General features: G+C 36.3%; 2 protein-coding genes across 3 annotated transcripts; one reads left to right on the plus strand and one right to left on the minus strand.

Moving 5' to 3' along the window:
* Nucleotides 1–6200: 6200 nt before the first annotated feature.
* On the minus strand, nucleotides 6201–10263 carry LOC132171846 (uncharacterized). The gene is made up of 3 exons (XM_059583256.1): nucleotides 10110–10263; nucleotides 9855–10012; nucleotides 6201–6771 (listed from the first exon to the last, which is right to left on the minus strand). Exons 1-3 carry the CDS (start codon nucleotides 10188–10190, stop codon nucleotides 6672–6674), a joined length of 339 nt encoding a protein of 112 aa, XP_059439239.1. The 5' UTR covers nucleotides 10191–10263; the 3' UTR covers nucleotides 6201–6671.
* Nucleotides 10264–12073: 1810 nt separating this feature from the next.
* LOC132172063 (ruBisCO large subunit-binding protein subunit beta, chloroplastic-like) lies at nucleotides 12074–20123 on the plus strand. Of its 2 annotated transcripts, XR_009439105.1 has the most exons (16): nucleotides 12074–12228; nucleotides 15109–15360; nucleotides 15463–15588; nucleotides 15879–16016; nucleotides 16239–16334; nucleotides 16459–16701; nucleotides 16811–17045; nucleotides 17199–17368; nucleotides 17488–17565; nucleotides 17650–17721; nucleotides 17847–17951; nucleotides 18123–18215; nucleotides 18308–18400; nucleotides 19067–19190; nucleotides 19289–19525; nucleotides 19626–20123. XR_009439105.1 is itself a non-coding variant. In XM_059583497.1 (15 exons), the coding sequence occupies exons 2-15, from the start codon at nucleotides 15121–15123 to the stop codon at nucleotides 19300–19302; spliced, it is 1827 nt and encodes a 608-aa protein (XP_059439480.1). In that variant the 5' UTR covers nucleotides 12074–12228; nucleotides 15109–15120; the 3' UTR covers nucleotides 19303–20123. The 2 variants fall into 2 exon arrangements, 1 of the variants encoding a protein (XP_059439480.1); XM_059583497.1 differs by having other exon boundaries at nucleotides 19289–20123.
* The last annotated feature ends 198 nt before the right edge of the window (nucleotides 20124–20321 follow it).

Below are 20321 nucleotides of genomic sequence, written 5' to 3' on the forward strand. Positions count from 1 at the left end.
GTTAATAAATCATGTTTCAAATTCAACTTTAATTTTTTTTTGTTTTTAAAAAAGTAAATCTCGAACATTTAAGTTATCCCTCAATGTCAGAGACAATTCAAACTAGATATGAGTAATGCTATAAGTCTTCTTAAAGTCATCTCAAATGTGATGTGGCTTTTAAAATCATCAATAAATCAAAAGTCAATAAATCACATATTAAATTCAACAGTGATTTTAAAATCCACATCACATTTGAGATGACTCTAGGAACAATCTAAGAAGACTTATAGCATTATTCATTAGGTAGTGTACATAAAACTGGAATAGGATCCTTTCTAGTTCATTATGGACTGAAGAATATCCAGTTTATGACTGAGATTTCTTCTTAGAAATCTAATAGCTACAAATAGGACACATGTCCCACTCCCAAAAACAAATAATAAAAAAACAATATTTTAGATTAAAAAAATAAGGGGTGGCTGGCCACCCCATCTTGGCCATAGGGGGTGGCCAGACCACCCCATTTTAGCTCAGGTGGCTTGAGAGCCACCCTAATGGCCAGCCAGGGATGAGCGGACCACCCCATTGCCCTTGGGGGTCGCCGGCCCTAAACTCAAACTAAAAAAAATAAAAAAATAAAAAAAATCATTTGGTCCTTGGGGGTCAAACGATTTTTTTTTTTTTTAGATTCCACTGCCAATTCTTCTCGCCTAAATTGGGGTGTAATCCATTTCAATCGGTGCCAGCCACCCCTTTTTTTTAATCACTACTCCACGATAATTGCATTCCAAATCTATCACGTTCATAAATCGGCGCGACAACGTTTCTAATTACTGGATCGGAGGGATCCAAATTGACTACTACGAGGTTTTCTAGAGATCCTAAAGACGGCTTTATTAAAATATATTTTATTATTTTACTTTTTTTAAAACAAATAAAAATAAACAAAAATAATAATAAATAAAATAATAAAAAGAAGTGGTGGTCATTACCCCATACCGCCAATGTAGGTGGCCAGCCATCGATTAGCACGGTTTACCAACTCAACCTACTGGTACACCACCCCCCAATACCCCAAATATGGTGGCTTCACCTCGGTTAAATGGTGGCCAAACAATCCTTCTTTTTTTTGTTATATTTGTTTTTAATTTTTTATTATTTATTTTTAATAGTAAAATAATAAAATAGTTTTTTTTTTTTAATGTGCCACATGGCGGGTTGATGGCCTTAGGATCTCTAAAGAGAGATCCTAACCATCAACTGGATCATCTCCAGTCCATTTTGGACTGGAGAGGATCCTTGTCAAAAACTGGTCTGCAAACTCAAGTTATTAATTAGGAATGGACTGAAGAGAATCCTTGTCCAAAACAGGTCTGCCAACTCAAGTTATTAATTAGGAAAAGTAATGAGTTTTAATAAAGATGACCAACTTATTTAATAAGGAAAAGTAATGACAGATAAAAATGGGCATGCATGGTAGAATAAATGATGTCCATATATGTGAAAGTGTATCCTGACTCAATTTGATTTGAAGTATTGATAGCTGTGGTTACTTGTTTTGTCCTATAAAGTCTACAATGCTCTCAACATGTGAATTAAAAGCAGAGTGCCCTTACTGTGCAGCCGATCTGTAAACCCAGCCTTTTGCAGCTCCCAATACAAATTTGACACGTAAGGAAAGCACAGCTTATGAAATAGGATGGAAAACACGGGATTTCTTCTTCATCCCTCTGCCTTTCTTCTTTAGTCTTCTTCATCTTTTTTCCTCTCTGTTTTCTCTTCCACTTTCTCTTTTTCTCTCTTTCCTCTTCCCTCTCCCCTCACCGGCGGCCGGAACCCAACCGGAAAACCCATCACCCAACTGACCAAACCCACCCACACTAGAACCCAACTGGAAAACCCATCACCCAACGTGCCATTTATGACCTTCACTTTGCCGTACCCATGGCTGGCGCCATCCTCAACACAATCAGCATTTTGCTTCTCCTTTTCAAACGACTCTCTCTCCATTTTCACCTTTGGGTTGCTCTCCATTTTTGGTTTGAGAAAACCTTCCCATGGAAGGTCTAATAAATTCATTGAACCCAATCACCACAAATTCATTGAACCCAATCACTTAAACATCTAACAGATTTTGATACTCCATGGATGTGGTGGGTGAATGGTAGGAGAGAAAGAGGAAAAAATATTTTCGGTGAAGATGAATGAACCAGAGAAGAAGAAGAGAGAAGAAGAGAAAGTGGGAGAGAAAGAAAAAAAAAAAATCCAATGTTTTTATTCTATTCTATTATGTGCAATCTGATGTGTACCTATTCTATTGGTTGCTACAAAAGACAACTTTTGCAGCCCGACCACATAGGAGGTTTTCCCTAAAAAGCATAGATGCGATGGTGGGTGCAATAGGAAAAATTAGGATATTCTTTAGTTCATTTAAATTAGAGAATATCTAATTAGTTATATTTGAAGAGTATTTTTATCTCTTAAAAGAAGTGAAAGAATAAAAATACCATTCAAATATAACTAACTGGATATTATCCAGTTCAAATGTACTGGAGATAATCCAGTTCCCAATAGGATAGCCTACCTGAGACTAATAGGTAGCAAACTAGTCAAACACTTGTCCAAATATATAAAATCATGCCCAACTATCTTATTGCAAGGTTGTAACATTCCACCCCATTAACACACAATATTGTTCGCTTTTGACTCCCCCGAATCAGACTTTCCAGGAGGTCACCCATTCTGGTACTACTCTTGCATAAGCTCACTTAACTGCAGAGTTCTGATGGAATCATGACCACATCTTGACGTTCCAGTAGTGCCCGCTAGCGACCTTCATGAGCTTGTGTACACTCCACCCCCCCCCCCATCTCAGGCTAGGCAATGATTCTAATACACCATTTGTAACACCTCACCCATTGACACACAATATTGTCCGCTTTTGACTCTCCTGAATAAGACTTCCAAGGAGGTCACCCATCCTAGTACTACTATCACATAAGCTCGCTTAACTGCGGAGTTCTAATGGGATCATAACCATCACAACTTTAAAATGCGTTGTTGTCATGAAGGGTATAAGTATACATTTAAGCACATTCCAATCTTCATACCCAGGCGATGTAGGATACCACAAGGGTAACCTTATTTCACTCAATCCCTATTGAAGTAAATTTTTGAATGATCGGACTGATCACTGGATCACCTACAAAAGAAAGTATAAGTCATCGGAAAATTGTTGATTGCTAGGAAACCAAGAAACTTCTAATGTTTAAATCAGTAGGGTATTTTAAAATAAACCGAATGGAAAGAGTTTTGAGAGAAAGAAGGTCATATTTGATTTTGCGAGTGGTGACTCTTTTTTACGAGTCATTTTTATAAATATGTGCTTAAGGAACATGCCATTTTTATAGAAGGAACACATCTTTTTTTGATAGCTTAAAGGATACGTTTTGTTTTTAAAAGCTAATTTGTAAGAGATTTTACAAATCAATTTGTAAAGAATTTGTGTTCCAATTTGACGCGGAGTATATTAGATCAGATATTTAGAAAAATGAATTAAAAAATAAGAACCCGTGTTTTTCCCAGCAAAAACATAAACAATAAAAATGGTTGGTGTGGATATTAATGTAAGATTTGATGCCTGGGTAGCTCTCTCAAAAATAATGATTATTGTTCCCAAGGTAGCTCAATCAACAGTGGACTACGTCTCATGAAGCGGAAGTCACTAGTTCGAATTTCTCATTCTCTTGTGTGGGCATGTTAAAAAAAAATAACAATAATGATTATTGTTCCCAAGGGATAACTCAATCGGCAGTCGACCACGCTTCATGAAGTGGAGGTCACTAGTTCGAATCTCCCATCCACCTTCCCTTATGTGGACATTTCAAAATAATAATAATAATAATGATTATTAATGAAGAAATGTTAGGATGAATAAGTTTTTCATATTTCATATTTGACCAATTTCTCTTATTAATGCTCTAGTACGAAGAAAAAAAAAGGACAGTTCTTGGAGGAATTTCTTGCAACCTACTCTATAAAAGTAACATGTGTTATTTTTTTTTAATAATATGTGAGATGCACATGAGTTTTTAATAAAAGTTATTCCAACTTTGTCCCTGCTATTAAAAAAACATGTGCATCTCACATGTTTAAGGGACACATATCACTTTTATAGATTAAGTTGAAGGAAATTCCTCCAACCCAGCTTGGAGGAAAACTTTGTCAACAAAAAAAAAAAAAAATTAGTGCAATTGAGTGGAGTTAATAAAAATTGGTTTCTAAGAGGAAACTCAATCGGCTGGAACCACACCTAATGAAGCGGAGGTCACTAGTTCGAATCCCCTTCCCCCTCTTATGCTGACATGTCAAAAAAAACAAAAAAAATTTAAAAAAATAACAATCACAAGCCAATAAAATTGAACAAAAATAAAATTTTTTAAAAAAAAGAGAGAGACGAATGCATCACAAGATTCACAGCATTATTATTATTATTATTATTTTGAGTGCATTAATATTTCTTAGGCTATAGGTACAAGTTTGAGTGAGCTCCCAATAATTGAGCCAAATCCCAATTAAAATTATGCATAGATTTGTTATTTTCAAATTTATACGAAAGTTGATTTTTATTTTTTTATTTTTTTAAAAAATTGAATACTCTTCAGCCATGGATGAAAAAAAAATACAAGAGCCTCAGCTCTATAAAATAAGAGCACTGAGCTCCAAATGAACAATATTGGATATACAAGTTGGAATTTCCTCAATCCAAATATTATCCCTGACAGTCTTTGATGCTTCCTTTGCCAAACCATGAGCCGCTTCATTTGCTTCTCTTAACATGACATATCTTCCATTGTCGAAGGAATCTCATAACAATCTCATCTTTCACAATATGCCCATACCGTAACCAATTTTGCTTTGTCTCCACAATATGCGAGTTGTTTTTAGTATAAAGTTTAAGATTACTTATATTCAGGGACGGAGCCAGGAAATTTTATGGTAGGGGGCCAGCCAAATTTTTTTTTTTCGGTTCTTTAGAATTTTTATATTTAAAAAAATTATTTTGGTTGTTTTTTATGAACTAAAGACTACTGTAAAGGCCAAAAAAAGTGGACATTTGAAAGTAAGGGCCAAAAATTAAAAAAAAAAAAAAAACTTAGTGGGTATGGGCCAACAAAATTAAAAATAGGGCCAAAAATTTTTATTGGATATGGCCAAAAAATTTAAAAATAGGGCCAGTTTTTTTTTTTTTTGGAAGGGGCCAAATGATTAAAATTAAAACTTTAATTTTACTTTTTTTTTTTATTATTTTTTTAACTTATAATTATTTTTTTTTCCTTATGTCGGGGTTTTTAGTATTTTTTTTACTTATAATTTTTTTTTTCCTTATTTTGCGGGGGGGACCATGGCCCACCCCGGTCCCCCCCTCCCTCCGTCTCTGCTTATATTGATTTAAACACAATCATAATTAAATTTTGATATATTTACTATTCGAATCTTAATTTTCTTAAAAGAGTGTCGTTTAATTTTTATAATTTTTTTTTTTTTAAAAAATCTGCCAAATAGGTAGATAAATGAAAGATATCCACTTTTTATTAATTAGAACAATTAATACATAAAGTTTTTTTTTTTTTTTTTTTTGGTAAATACATAAAGTTTTTAAGAAACCCGTGTGTGCATGTTAGATTCTTCGTAGTTTCAAGAAAGGGTTATGTTGCTCGTGCCAGCACATGCACCTATGCAATTCCAAGAGGAAAAGGGTTACGTTGTACTTTCTTCAACTCAACTTTCCATTGTTTTGCAGGCTCGGATCAAGATTTCTAACAATTTTATTGTCCGGATTGTTAAACATCAAACATGAAATAGTCTATTTGAAACTTATTTGTCCAAATTTACCGCAATCCAAACAGCAAAATGACTGCAAACCTCTATCCAATGTTATGATCATAGGTTCAGAAATAGGAAATTTCGTTCAACGGGCACCAAAGGAGAATAGATAACAATTAGAATATTAATTATCTGATTAAATTTTGAGATAAATGATAATTTAACACAATTAAAGGGTTGTCGCCTCAACCATGCCTCTTTAAAATATAATATAAGCTCTGCTTTTTCAGAGCTTACCCAATACCCAGAAATCTTTTCCATTAGGAAAGACATACAAAAGAAACCTCCTCTCTTAAGGAATATACACACACAAGTTGCAAATAACCCACTCAAGAAGCCAAGGGCATTTCTTATCTGTAAGAAGCAGGAATAACATCCAAAGGTGGAGAAGAATAAAGCCAAAGGAATAATAAAAACAAGGCTGCAAGTTTATATACCTAATGTTCTCCAAATATTTTGAATCATCAATTCATCGTAACATTAAAGAGATGAAGTTCTTGATTCACTTGCCCTGCTGCTCGTGTTTCTGCTTCATCAAGCCCAAAAAGAGCAAACATAAGGAGAAGGAAGCAAAGAGTGATTGACAGATGTAACCACTCCCGTCAATTCTCTTGCAAAACGATGGATGAAGTGCTGTCATTTGCTTATTGTTCTGTCATCCTTATCTTCTCATTCCTTGCTGAAGGAAAGCATCATAAACGTACCTGTCTTTCCATTAGAATTAGCATCATAAGTGTCCTCTTAAAGTTTTTTCTTCCCAAACTTGATGATATCTTTGCTTGTAATGCTATAAGAGAAACAATTTATTTGCTCTTTCCGCTTTTCTCTGGACAATCATTTGGAACCAAGTCCATCTCCCGCATTTGATGTTCAACTGAAACCAAACCGGTCTGTGCAAGAAACCTGCACAAAATCCAACAACAACTCATAAAAGAAGCGTCCAAATAATTTCCAACAGGTCATGCTGATATTTTAATGACAAATCTAATCATGCCTCAATTTGGCTTGACAAAGGTTGACAAGAGATGAACTACACGCCTTTCAGTACTTTTTTTCTTTTTCTTTTTTTCAAGAACTGGTAAGAACCGTAGACGTATAAAAGTCTAAAACGGACACATTGGCACTTCAGAAACATATAGCCTAACAAACTGAACATTCACTGGCTGTCTAAATCATGTATATAACGCAGCATAGGTAGTAAAGTATTCCGCTATGAATGCATCAGGAGGTAAAGTACATGTTTTCATTTGTAAGTCTTAGCACCCCTCTGGGATTTTTAGTGTATTATGCATTATGTCCTTCAAATACCCTATCACAATTTATATATATGTCTCATTAATCTCAATAAGGGGTGACAAGGGAGGAGAGGAAAGATGGTGTTAGTGGTTCAGAGGAGTTAACAAGGGGAGGAAAGAGGAAGGTGGTGGTGGCAGTGCAGAAGAGTGAGGAACGGATTGGGTGGGGGGGATGGTGGTGACAGTACGAAGGAGTAAGGAGGGGAAGGGGGAGAAGGAGGTGATGGCAGCTGTGCAGACGAATGAGGAGGGAGAGCTCTGAGAAAGAGAGAAGAATAAAATGATGACAGAACGCCACTTTGGGTTTGGGTGCAATTTCAATTGACCAAGAGAACATATTCTACTAATTAGTATTTTTCAGTAGCACCAACATAGGAAAATACAGAAAATATTTTTCGAAATATTTTATGTTGAAACAAATAGAGCCCTAGTCCCACAATGAAGACAATAAACAACAGATCAACCAAAAGCCCATGAGATATATGAGCAAGCAGAGCACCATGCTTTAACAGCATAACAAATTGAGGTAGAAGATACAATGGCCAAAGCCATGTCAGATGCCAGTTTCATTTGTAGGAGCAGGAGCAAATTGTGGATTGAAATTCTAGCTATGCCAAGCTTAACATCCAGCATGTTTTATTCATGGTACAAAACTAGCATGATCCCTCCTTACCTACAATATTTCCCAAAGATAACAACAGGAGTTGAGGACATGTAGAACTTCAACGTTTTAAAGAGCAGATCTTAGTTATATTTACTCTTTATTTGGTAAACAACAACCCGCTAACAAATGCAGCTTTTATCCAACAATCTCTACAGTCTGACCAAAGAGAGTAGAAAAATCAAGATGCCATCATTTAACTTCCTAGAAAAAATAATGTCAAAAAATACAATAAAAGAAACAAATTTCAGTCGATTCAAATTTAGAAATCAACGAAGGATGTTTTGGTATTTCCAAAAGGCAAATGCCCACTTATCCAATAAAAAGAACAAAGGAAAAGCATTAGCCCAAAGTATTCCCTCAGATATACCACCAGTTACTATAGTTATTTTTATTTTATTTTATTTTGATGAATATTACTATAGCTAATGTTCAAAGTATATCAATAACTAATGATGACCAGAAACCATTTCATCAGACCAAGGTATGTTCAAAGTATATCAATAGCACCTACCACACAGATATAGGTATGGATAATACAAGAAAGTTGGGGGGGGGGGGGCGGGGGTGCGCTGATTAATGGGATACAGCAATAACAGAAATTGTCAATGGCAATAGTCTAGCAACAAACCCAATTTGGCAGTTGTCATTTTCTGGAAATAATCAGTGATAGATAAGCTACCTTTGTTAAAGGTAGCAAGCTGATAAAGCATCTGCATAATTCTTGCACAGGAGTGCGAGGAAAACATTTTCTCAAAGGGCAATCCAAACAGCTCAAGAAGAAGACAATCCTACAACTTGGGAGAGAATAGTCTCTGACAAGGAGGAGATAATCACACTGAGGATCACTTGATCTGTTGACGCCAAAGGAGAAATTCTGGGTTGAGTACTGTTTGGGTAGAATCTGTGGAAGAAGTAACCGATTGTGGAGGTGGCGGAATGGTGCCATCAAGATACCCGAATAAATTTTGGCCATTAAGATAAGGAAGAAGTTGAGCTTTCCATAAGAGCTAATTATCATGGGTCAGTTTCAAAGAAATAGGCGGAAGAAGCAGTAGTTGTAGAGAGAGAGTTGTGGAAGAAGAGAGGCCATGGGAATGAGACGTTGGTCAGTGGATGCTCTCATACCATACCATAAACAAACACAGATTATTCAAGAAGATATTGATGGCTTCCACACTCTCAACCGGAGTTGATGTTTCTATATATGATTTAAACTGTTACAAAAACTTGTCACTATACAGAGTTTCATTCACACTTAAATACAAAGTCTATCTTTTATCTACATCTTGTATTATCTTTTTGCTCCTTTACCTTCTAATTTACTGACTTCCTTCTCATTTGTGGAACTCGGTTGGAGATCATCTTTATAGGCTGTAATAATTTCTACATACTCCATTTAAAACAAAAAGAAACAAAGGGCCCAAACTCATATGTAAAAGCAAACATGTTCAGATCAGCTGCTTTGAGAAGACTTATAAAGCAACTTGAGTCCTTGAAGAACCAAGTTTCTTACCCATTAGCAAAACACTCGCCTCAGAAATTGAAAAAATCATGTCAATTTCTCCCAACTACGAGTATTTCAACAAGTTATCCAATACAAAAAAGAGCATTATAGCAGTACAGGTTATCAAACCAGCAATTTGGTAATAAGGGTGATATAAACAAGCAGTAAACTGATTTCTTTTGAAAGTCATTATAGCAGCACAAGTTATCCAACATGAAAGAACATCGAGTTTGCAAAATATAAGTTGCTTTTAGTAACACAATCATATAACTTAATATGTGATAGAACACTCAATAACTTCTTCAAATAAATTTTTTATTGTACTAAGACATTACATGACCAATTAACACACACAGACACAATCAAAAACAAAACAAAAAAAAAAAACCTTAAAATTCACACAATTGGTCTACAACAAAAAACCAATAATTAGAAGCCACCAACGAAAACCCATGTACAGTATGACCACAGTGTACATAACAAGCAAAAAGCACGTGGGTTTTCAGAGGAGAAATTAAGGTACCAGCTAAGAAGCAGGAACAGAGTCACCGTGATTAGAACAAGGAATGCAACATGAAGTATCAAGGAAGAGTCACTTGCAGAGAACGCTAAGCCCAGCATCAAAGCAAGGCAAAGACCCAACATCACAAACGTTGATTTTAGTGTGTTCCATGTGGGACCCTGCGACCCAATCAAACAAGCATCACTATTATAGCAGCACAAGATACACATTATATACATACATGAGAGAGATGAGGGGTTGAGATATAGTACGCACGTTGACACCGGGAGCTAGGGCTCCGAGTAACACAGCGTTTGCAGATGATATTCCTTCTCCAACTGATTTCTTATTCTCCATTTGAGTGATTGGGATCTGGAGCTGCAGTTTCTGAAAATTGCGTGTGCGTCTCTGAGAGAGAGAGAGAGAGAGAGAGAGGGGATGTTGTTTTGGACCCAGACCTTTTTAAAATGGTTGATTAATCAATTGGTTCAACTGTCTGGCCCATAACGGGAGGCCCATAAAACAGAAAAAACATAATAAAGGTTATATATATATATATATATAAACTAACAACTCGAATTATATCCCATTTATTTGTGTAAAGACATAGATAAAATAAAATAATCCCATTATTTGTGACAAAAGAAAAGGAGTAAAAAAAAAATTATTGGTAATTTTCAAAATTATAGCTCAGCGGAGCAGAACATACGAAGATGAAAGATCCCTAAAATTGGTTTTCCTAGTTACAATTCAAGTAGCAATTCACGTAGCAAATATTAAAAATCTAATCCTTTGTAGGGTTACATTATTTGAATTTTTTGAAGAATGTTGGTCAACAACTATGGGAATCAATACTATTAAAATTGATGTGTACATTCCCATCAAATAATGTTAAATAGGACGCCCTTATATTTATAGGAAGTGCTAGGGAGCCAAACAAATGAACCTAAAAAAATTTCTAAATTGACGTGGCAGGCCGTGAGTGGCAGACAAGAGAGAGAGAATTATATTTTTTTAAAAAAAATTTAAAAACCCTTGCCACATCAGTTTGAAATTTTTTTTAAATTCATTTATTTGGCTTTCTAGCACTTCTCTTATTTTATTGGACTAGTGTGAAAGCATCCATCAACCTTATATATATATAGATATATATATATATATTAAACAACTGATAAAAAATGCTAATGGGTACTGCCATAACAACCAAATAAAATGGAGGTGAGATGAAGTGTAGTATATAGCATTGCTCACTGCCATTAGACATGGTTGCACTTATAAGCACACCCTCATCCCATCTCAATCCCACTAGGATAACGTGACAATATTCATTAATCATTAGATTAACCCTTATTAATAATAATGAAAAAAAAGCTTCATGGACAGTATGGCATTAACTCAGTGAGATAAAGGTGAAATGAAGATACAGTTATTAGCATTTATCTAGCATTATTGAAGTACAACACAAGTTTTTGTTTAATCCTTATTTCGTTTGTCATAACCCATATGACATTATTAGACTTAGAAGTTAGAAGCTTGTCTTGGTGAGGGCAAAGCCTAGGTTTGGAGGGTGTGTATTGTGTATCAGTTTGAGACTCGTTAGGACATGAGGTGTACAAGTGGTTACGATTAGCAGTTTATTGCTTATAATTGCTAATCGCTCCACCTTAGACGGTTAATAGATTTTCATAACCATAACTACACTATTTTAGGTGGTTAGAGGTTTTAAAATAATAGCTAATTAGCCGTTATTAAAGCTAAAACCACATCGTGTAATTGCCTATCAACCACAAACTAAACCCTACTTTAGAATCCTAATTCAATGCAGAACCAAAATCGAGACAAAAAAACGAAGAAACTATGACAACGAATTTACGTGAATAGACAAAGCTTTGACTAGCCACGATGGCGTACATATGGTGCTAGGGTTTCAAAAATTATTGGCATCATTAAGACTGGGTTTGCGAGTGGCTCTAACAACAGTGGTGATGAGGCTTGTAGACTATAAGAACAATGTTGTTTGGTGTTAAACACCAAAATGACATCGTTTTGATATAGTATTATGGTAAACGGTTAACGGTTATCGACTGCCGCCCACTACTTATTAGGTGGTTATGGAGTTTTGTCAACCCAAAACTGTGATTATCCGATTAACGGTTAGTAACCGAGTGAGTCACTAAAATAAAAATCAGATTACTTTTATTTTTTTACAATAAAAGAATAAAACCCTAGTAAGGGATATTCTACTACTGCCGTCTTCCTCTTCTATCCCACTCTCTCTCACTCTCTGTCTGTTATTCTTCATTACTAAGCTCTCCCTCTCTCTCTCTCTCTCTCTCTCTCGCCGTGAAGAAGTTCGCCGCGAACAAGTTCACTCTCTAAAAGAAAAGCTGAAAAGGTACGATTTTGTCATTTGTGTGGTCTGTTTCTTCATAGGATTTTGAAAATGATAGATGATATAATCGTATATCAGTCTCCACCTTTGGCTCTGTGACAACAATTTACAATCTGTTGCCCCAGTTACTGAACCATTTGAGCTTTGGTTGCTATATAATTTTAGAAAGATATTTTGGGGATTCTCTCTCACTTGCCACGGCTGCGTCATTTCCGTTCTTTATTTCGATGTGTGTGTGGGAGCAGCATGTTAATGGCGATTCTGTGAAGTAGTACTTTTCTTTCGTCGGTTAAAATGTGCCTATCAAAATGTGAGGGGTATCTTATGTTGGTTGATGTCTTATGGTCAAGATTCTGTAACATGATAGATGGAATGTTGGTTGCTTTCTTTTTCAGAAACAAAATCCACGTACATACATAGGTCGTTTTGTTGTCTGTTTTATCTAAAATTTTATTCTTTCCACAAGGGACTTCTTTCTAGGTTTCTTTGGAGTGATTAATCAGCATTAACTTTGAACTTATAGTTGTTTCACTTTGTTCTAGTTTGTTGCAATTTTGGTCTAATGATTGGATTTACGAGCCTAATAATTGAAGAGCCCATTGTAGATAAAAATACTGGTGATCATGTGATTCATGAGTTTAAAACTCTCTGGAAATGTCTCATTTTGTTGTCTGTTTTGGTTTCGTAGTTTGGGACTTAGTGTTAATTTACAAATTGGTATTGGGGACAAAATAAAATGTTAGTTAAGAATAGTTAAAAGGTGACACAGTTTTTCTGCCCTAGCTCAAAGCAAAGGCGATAGACTTTCGCAAAAAACCCATATTGTTTTATTTGAAATGGATGTGTTTAGTAGCATCAGTATATGCTGTAGATTGGAATACAAATGAGGCCAGCACAAGTACATCAGCCACAGAGTTATCGTTTGTTGGGTTTCATCAAAGCCATTTAATGCTTTTCTTGAGCAAGAAATGTATGAGATGTTCATAGCTTACATTCCAACCGCATTTCATTGCTTGCTCAATCTGCCAGCTGTTAGGATTTTCCTTTTAAGAAAAGATAAACAACCTGATACTATTGGCCATGGAAACGTGATATGACGCATAAGATGGAAGATCTTTTAAAAGCATTACTTTAAATGATCTTAATTTGTGCATTAAATATGAAAAATCTCTTCTAATTCATGGTCACGTGTTAGTCATTTGCCAATACGTTTTTAGTTGAAGGTTCTAATTGTTGTTTCCTGCTCGAAGTTGGCAGTACTGCAAGTGCTGTTACTGTTAGGAGCACTATCTGGAGGCTGAGGGAGCAGACTGAGAGCTGAAATCACATGTTTTTTGTTTTTAATTTTGGGATTTGCAATCTGAATGTAGTTATTAGTGAAAGATTTTGAGACACAAAGTGGAGTATTATTTTTGTTTTCCTATTTCCTTACATGCCCTTGATGCAGACTAAGCAGATTCCACTGATTATTGAGTTTATCATTGGCATTTACCTTGTTTAAGCATTGCAGTTTTGGTTTTCTTTTTTGACCGGTATTCCATTAAGGTTGACGTGCTATCTCAAAGTGTCCTAATTGTGATTACATTACTTTACTTCATTTTGTTTCTAATTGTGATTTGTTTTAGAGTTGATCAAATAACGGGTCAAACGGTTCGTGTTTGGGTTAACCCAATATGTCCTGTTTATTAAATGGGTTGTGCGGGCTAGGTCATGTCGGGTCAACCCAACATGACATGTTTATCAAACGGGTCAAACAAGTCATGTCGTGTCACTTGCTTATTTAAATGAGTCGTGTAAGGGTTGAGGGGTCTAACTTGTTTAACTAAATGGGTCGTGCTAGGGTTGACCCTTAATGGGTTGGCGGGTCGGTCGACCCGACACGCCAACCCATATTTCCAGCCCTACCAAAACTCCACCCTCCCCGCTAAACCTTAACACTCGCCATCACCATTTCTCGATAAGCACTTCAGATTCCCTTTAGATGCTATTAACCAACCCTTCTTTTTCCTGTTGGTGTTGCTTTTTTGTTGAGATAATTGAACGTGATGGTTAGTTTCTTAATCTCTTCTTGTGTTTTATGACTCATTGCTATTTGTGTTTATAAAAAATGCTTCATTTTCTTAATAAAGATTGAGAATTATGAATAACATTTTGGTTCAAAATCTTCTTCCCCTTGTTCTTTGAGGAGAAAAAAGGTGTGGGTTTTTGTTGGATTAAGAGTTTAGTGGAAAAAGGTAATCATGTCCAGGAATTATGCGGGCATGGTTCAGTTTCTGGTGGCATTCATTTCTGAACGGTGTGCTAAAATGAGATTGAATTTCCTGGAGTTATTGTGGGGATTGAGTGGCTTTGCCACTCAATTGAGATAATTGAATGTGATGGTTAGTTTCTTGATCTCTTCTGGTGTTTTATGACTAGCATTTGTGTTTGTTGAAAATGCTTCATTTTCGTAATAAAAATGAGAATTTCATGAATATGTATGACTATTTTTAATGGTTAATTAAGTGGAAACATTCAACTATGCCATCGATTAGTACTTGTATTGGAAATTTTGGTGTTTGATATTCTAGGAGAATCGTAGTCATTCTTTCTATTTTTCACCTGTGAAATTTGTTAGAGCCCTAGCGTATATTTGTTCTGATGTGGAAAACTCAATTTTTTATGTAAGCTCAAGCTAATGACCGCTGAAATCACTTGTTCAAACTATTTGATGTTACAAAGTTGTAAAAAAATGAAATTAAGTATGCATCCTGCATCCTGTTGCTAACATTCCAAAATGTCCGAATCTCTCGAATGATTTGTCGCAGTGCTCTCTTTGCTCTCTTGATTAAGTATCTGTGTTTTATATGCTTGAGATTACTAAATAGTGGTCACTGTTTTCAGCTTTTCGAGTCGATGGCATCAACTTTTACAGCCATGTCTTCAATTGGCTCCTTTGCTGCTCCTAACTGCCATGTTATGGATAAGAAATTTGCTCTTCCTTCGGACAAGTTGTCATCTTCTGCTTCCATTTCTTCGTGTTCATTTGTTAGGAGACAGAATGTGATGTCACGAAGAAATCGCTCTCCCAAGATTTGTGCCATGGCAAAGGAATTGCATTTCAACAAGGACGGCTCAGCTATTAAGAAACTGCAAGTGAGTCTAGCTAAGACACAGTTGGGTGTTGATTTATTGGGGAGAAGTTTTTACTTTGGTTTCCCCCCCAGTTCCTAAAATCTTTTTCTCGTTTTGTTTCAGACTGGTGTGAACAAGCTTGCAGATCTGGTTGGGGTTACCCTTGGTCCAAAGGGCAGGAATGTTGTTCTGGAAAGCAAATATGGCTCCCCAAAAATAGTCAATGATGGTGTTACCGTGGCAAAAGAGGTATACCATCTATCTGTAGTTTATAGTGCCAAGGTTGTCTATTGAACTTCAGAAGGCCTTATTCTTTTACTGTTGGAACATTTAGGTGTTAGATTTCAATTATTATTGAATCTAAGGATCAACTGAAGTAGATATGTCTAATGAAATTATGCTGAGAATATTTTTTTATGTTGTGCTATTCATCTTTTTAAATTTTCTCTCTTGTATGTAATTTTTGTTCTCCCTATCATTTGTACACCTAATTACAGCTAGTGTAAGATATTGATGGATTTTGGTTTGTCTCCTCTAAGGTCGAGTTGGAGGACCCAGTTGAGAACATCGGTGCTAAGTTAGTGAGACAAGCAGCTGCCAAGACCAATGATTTGGCTGGTGATGGAACCACCACGTCTGTAGTTCTTGCACAAGGTCTTATTGCTGAGGGTGTCAAGGTTTGTATTTTGATTAATGTCCCTGCATTGTTGGAAATCTGTAAACTCTCGACTTTAACTCCTGAAAGAGACCACAATAAACAGAAAACCATAATACGATTTTTTTACTTTACTTTCTGTTTCTCTCTCCTCATTTAGGAACATGATAGTTGAAATATGGAGAAAACTGCAAAAGTTTGTTCTTTTATTTTTCATCACCTCATGAATGATTTAAATTTTTAGGTGGTGGCAGCTGGTGCAAACCCTGTTTTAATTACTCGAGGTATTGAGAAGACCGCAAAAGCTCTAGTGTCTGAGCTTAAGTTGATGTCAAAAGAGGTAATGTTTGTCTAATTCTGTTGCTGGTTTTAAGTGTTTGTATCGTTGTCCCATCCCATCTTATTTTTCTTCTTTCTTGGTCCAATCAGTTTTTTAAATAATGTATAACGGCAATGGACTGCAGGTTGAAGACAGTGAGCTGGCTGATGTGGCAGCAGTTAGTGCTGGAAACAACTATGAAGTTGGAAATATGATAGCTGAAGCCATGAGTAAGGTGGGTCGTAAGGGTGTGGTGACACTAGAAGAAGGGAAAAGTGCTGAGAATAGCCTCTATGTTGTTGAAGGAATGCAATTTGACCGTGGTTACATCTCACCTTACTTTGTCACAGATAGTGAGAAAATGGCAGTTGAATATGAAAATTGCCAGGTGTGCATTATGTTAGAGTTTACCTGTTATTTCTTTTAACCTGCAAGTATTATCATGGGAGTAATACATCTCAGCTTTGCTAATTGATGCCATTGTTTTTTAATTGCAGTTGCTTCTTGTTGATAAGAAAATAACAAATGCAAGAGATCTTATCAACGTTCTGGAGGAAGCTATTAAAGGTGGATACCCAGTTTTGATAATTGCAGAAGACATTGAACAAGAAGCTCTTGCAACTCTGGTTGTGAACAAGCTTAGAGGAGCTCTGAAGATTGCTGCGCTTAAAGCCCCTGGTTTTGGAGAGCGCAAGAGCCAATACCTTGATGACATTGCCATTCTCACTGGAGGTCAGTTGTTCACATCATGTTCTCTTTTGGCTTGACCTTTCACTGGTCTCTTCTTTGCTGGTTGCTTTTGTATTAATTTTCAAGTGTTTTGGTGCACTCTTCTTCACTATTGTTGTTGTACGTTGTTGAGGGATTTCTTCTTCTGGCTTGTAGGAACTGTAATCAGAGATGAGGTGGGGCTTACCTTAGACAAAGTTGGCAAGGAGGTTCTCGGTCATGCTTCTAAGGTGGTGCTTACCAAGGACACTACTACGATTGTTGGTGATGGAAGCACACAGGAAGCAGTAAACAAGAGAGTTGCACAGATTAGAAATCTAATTGAGGTATACATCTCTCATCCTCTCTCTCTCTCTCTCTCTGACCCACTCGTGCATGCACAACTAGTGAGTGCACGGTTCATTTTGTTCATTTTTAGGCTAATTAAAATGGTATGCTCATGCAGGCTGCAGAGCAAGACTATGAGAAGGAAAAATTAAATGAAAGGATTGCGAAATTGTCAGGTGGTGTTGCTGTGATACAGGTAAATTACCAATTACTGGTTGTAAAGGTGATTTGTAATTGTAAATAATAATCTTGTGCCTAATCAATTTCCTTTGAACACAAGGTTGGTGCACAAACTGAGACAGAGCTCAAAGAAAAGAAACTGAGAGTCGAAGATGCTCTCAATGCAACAAAGGTAATTTATCACGATTAAAAATATACCAGTACAAATAGGTTCAATATCATAGGTAAGTTCTTGTTGGGTTTTCTGCTATAACCAAAGCAGAAGCAGCATCAAAGTTTAATTTGAATGATTTTCAGGCTGCGGTTGAGGAAGGTATTGTAGTTGGTGGTGGATGCACCTTGCTAAGACTTGCATCAAAGGTGGATGCCATCAAGGACAGCCTCGACAATGATGAAGAAAAGGTAAGCTATTTACTGAAGTTTCAAGTCTTGGGACTTGGAAAATTGTGAAAGTCTCATAAAGAAATTGAAGTCTTGAATTGGGTAGATCTTGTTGAATTTAAATCAATGCATCATTTTCTTTGAGCTGTCAAACAGAATGCGTTGGGCTCAAGCTTTTTGGATTAATTGCAGGTTGGAGCAGATATTGTCAAAAGGGCTTTGAGTTACCCTTTGAAATTGATTGCCAAGAATGCTGGTGTTAATGGAAGTGTGGTTAGCGAGAAGGTATATCATCCTTCTTGTCATTGTGGTATGTGATGAATCGCTTTTACATTGTACTGTAATGTACTGACTTTAGAAGTTTTGTTTTTCTTCAGGTGCTTTCCAGCGACAACTTTAAATATGGATATAATGCAGCAACTGGAAAATACGAAGATTTAATGGCTGCGGGAATAATTGATCCAACTAAGGTGAGTGACCATATTGAACTTAACAAGAAAAACATAAGATGGTTTTGGACTGTTTTCGTATGTTTTCTTTGGGACTCTTGCTTTAGTTGAAATTTTGAGTGAATTTATAATAGAATACCAGTATAATTTATTACGAGTGCAACCAGGTGTTGAGGTGTAAGTAGAGAGTTTTGCTGTCTGATTTGGAAAATATGTGCTGGTGCGTCTCTCTGGCATATGGATTACTACTTGAGAAAGATAAAAATACACTTTCTACAGCTCAGAAAACTCTTGAAACATTTTGAGTAATCGAAACAATTAAATAGTTCCTAGCTTTGGGCTACTAGCCTTGGAACTGGTGAAATTACCCCGTGTCAGGGTCTTGGAGACCTGCTGGTTTTCCCTCATAAGATTGTGTTCGTGCACCTGTGCACCACAATTGAAGAGGAAAGTTTCTATCTTCTGTTAATAACAATAGAAATAGAAATAGAAATAGAAAAGATGGTTAGACCATAAAACTGTTGGTAATAGAGTGACTATTCACTTTGACATATCATTTATGCCATCTTAAATGTGTGGTTGATTTGGTTTAGTTAGTTTGTAAGTGGGTTATAATAAAATGTATGGTGGTTTAGTGACTTGTGAAACATTTTTAAGTTGGAAGCTTGTGCATTTTTGATGTTTCAGGTGGTCAGGTGTTGCCTTGAGCATGCAGCCTCGGTGGCAAAAACATTCTTGATGTCAGATTGTGTAGTTGTTGAAATCAAGGAGCCTGAAGCAGTGCCTGCTGGGAACCCCATGGACAATTCAGGTCTCTACTTTTGCTGATTTGAAATTCTAACTCTTGCCAACCATTGTTCCCTTTGAAATTCTCATTCATGCCTTTTGATTCTTTCTTGGTTGCATCAGGATACGGCTACTAAGGTGGATTGACGACAAAGGTGGAACCTGTGTGGTAGCCAAAGAGATGCTAGGGTTTTTTTTTTTTTTTTTGGTAAAATTATTTATGTGCCAGTAAAACATAAGATTCTGGTGAGGCTAGCTCGCTGGAGTGAGGCATATTTTCCAGGCTTAAAGAATAAAGAGTAATGCCATTACATGTTCAACGTTGGGTCTATATGCGAATGCTTTTTTGGTGATTTTCATGTAATTTTTTTTTTCCCATATCAGCTAATCAGCTTGCATGCGTGTATAAATCTTGTGAGACCCAAAATTTTAAATGACATGGCACCGTGTATTTTGTTAGGTAGGACAGAAAAGAGGAAAACAAGTGCAGCCAAATACTATTAAAAGGGAATAATCAGGATCCACATCGAATAGCTTATGCAGTACTCTAGTTGGGCATGGTAGAGTGCCATCCACAATACCCAAATGATCAATCCAAAGAGCAGGAAGAAACTGAGAAATTCATAAAAGATGGCTACAACCATGGAGTTTGGCAGATTTATAAGGTGAGAAATATTTTGAAAGACAAATGTTGCGGAAGAAGAGCTCGAATCGGCTATAGAAAGAATCTTGGAATTGGTGTGAGCCGAAGGGCTCTGATTTAACACAATGAGATGAATTTCGCAGCTTAAAATTTACTGTATATGGAAGTGTCTTCAAATAGACTACAGGGAAGCCGAAACTCCTCTTTCAGCCATTGCTAGTGTTCAATTTACAGGCAGTATACTTTTTTTTTTTTATTTTTTTTTTATTTACTTTATATTTTAATATTCAACAAAAGGTTGGAGGGAGAGACCAATTGTGACTATTTTACTTGAGCGTGACTATAGTAGCACCAACCCGCGGGGGACTGCTCAGGAGGGACATAGACGGTGAAAACCGTAGGTGCACCCTCAAGACCAATCGAGTTATAGCTTAACCGCTCACCCCACTAGGACATTAATGGGAACCATAGTGGTATATACTAATTGGGGTTTTTCTATTGCGGAGATTCAAA

Source organism: Corylus avellana, chromosome ca2 (assembly GCF_901000735.1).
Source record: "Corylus avellana chromosome ca2, CavTom2PMs-1.0".
NCBI classification, from domain to species: Eukaryota; Viridiplantae; Streptophyta; class Magnoliopsida; order Fagales; family Betulaceae; genus Corylus; species Corylus avellana.

Excerpts from the sequence above, each read along its gene's own strand:
- LOC132171846 (XM_059583256.1), bottom strand. The coding sequence starts at position 10,190 with ATGGAGAATAAGAAATCAGTTGGAGAAGGAATATCATCTGCAAACGCT. Across the intron at positions 10,013-10,109 it reads CCCTAGCTCCCGGTGTCAAC|GGTCCCACATGGAACACACT; the intron begins GTGCGTACTATA and ends ATTGGGTCGCAG. Across the intron at positions 6,772-9,854 it reads CTGTTCCTGCTTCTTAGCTG|GTTTCTTGCACAGACCGGTT; the intron begins GTACCTTAATTT and ends GATTTTGTGCAG.
- LOC132172063 (XM_059583497.1), top strand. The coding sequence starts at position 15,121 with ATGGCATCAACTTTTACAGCCATGTCTTCAATTGGCTCCTTTGCTGCT. Across the intron at positions 17,952-18,122 it reads TCGACAATGATGAAGAAAAG|GTTGGAGCAGATATTGTCAA; the intron begins GTAAGCTATTTA and ends GATTAATTGCAG. Across the intron at positions 18,216-18,307 it reads GAAGTGTGGTTAGCGAGAAG|GTGCTTTCCAGCGACAACTT; the intron begins GTATATCATCCT and ends GTTTTTCTTCAG.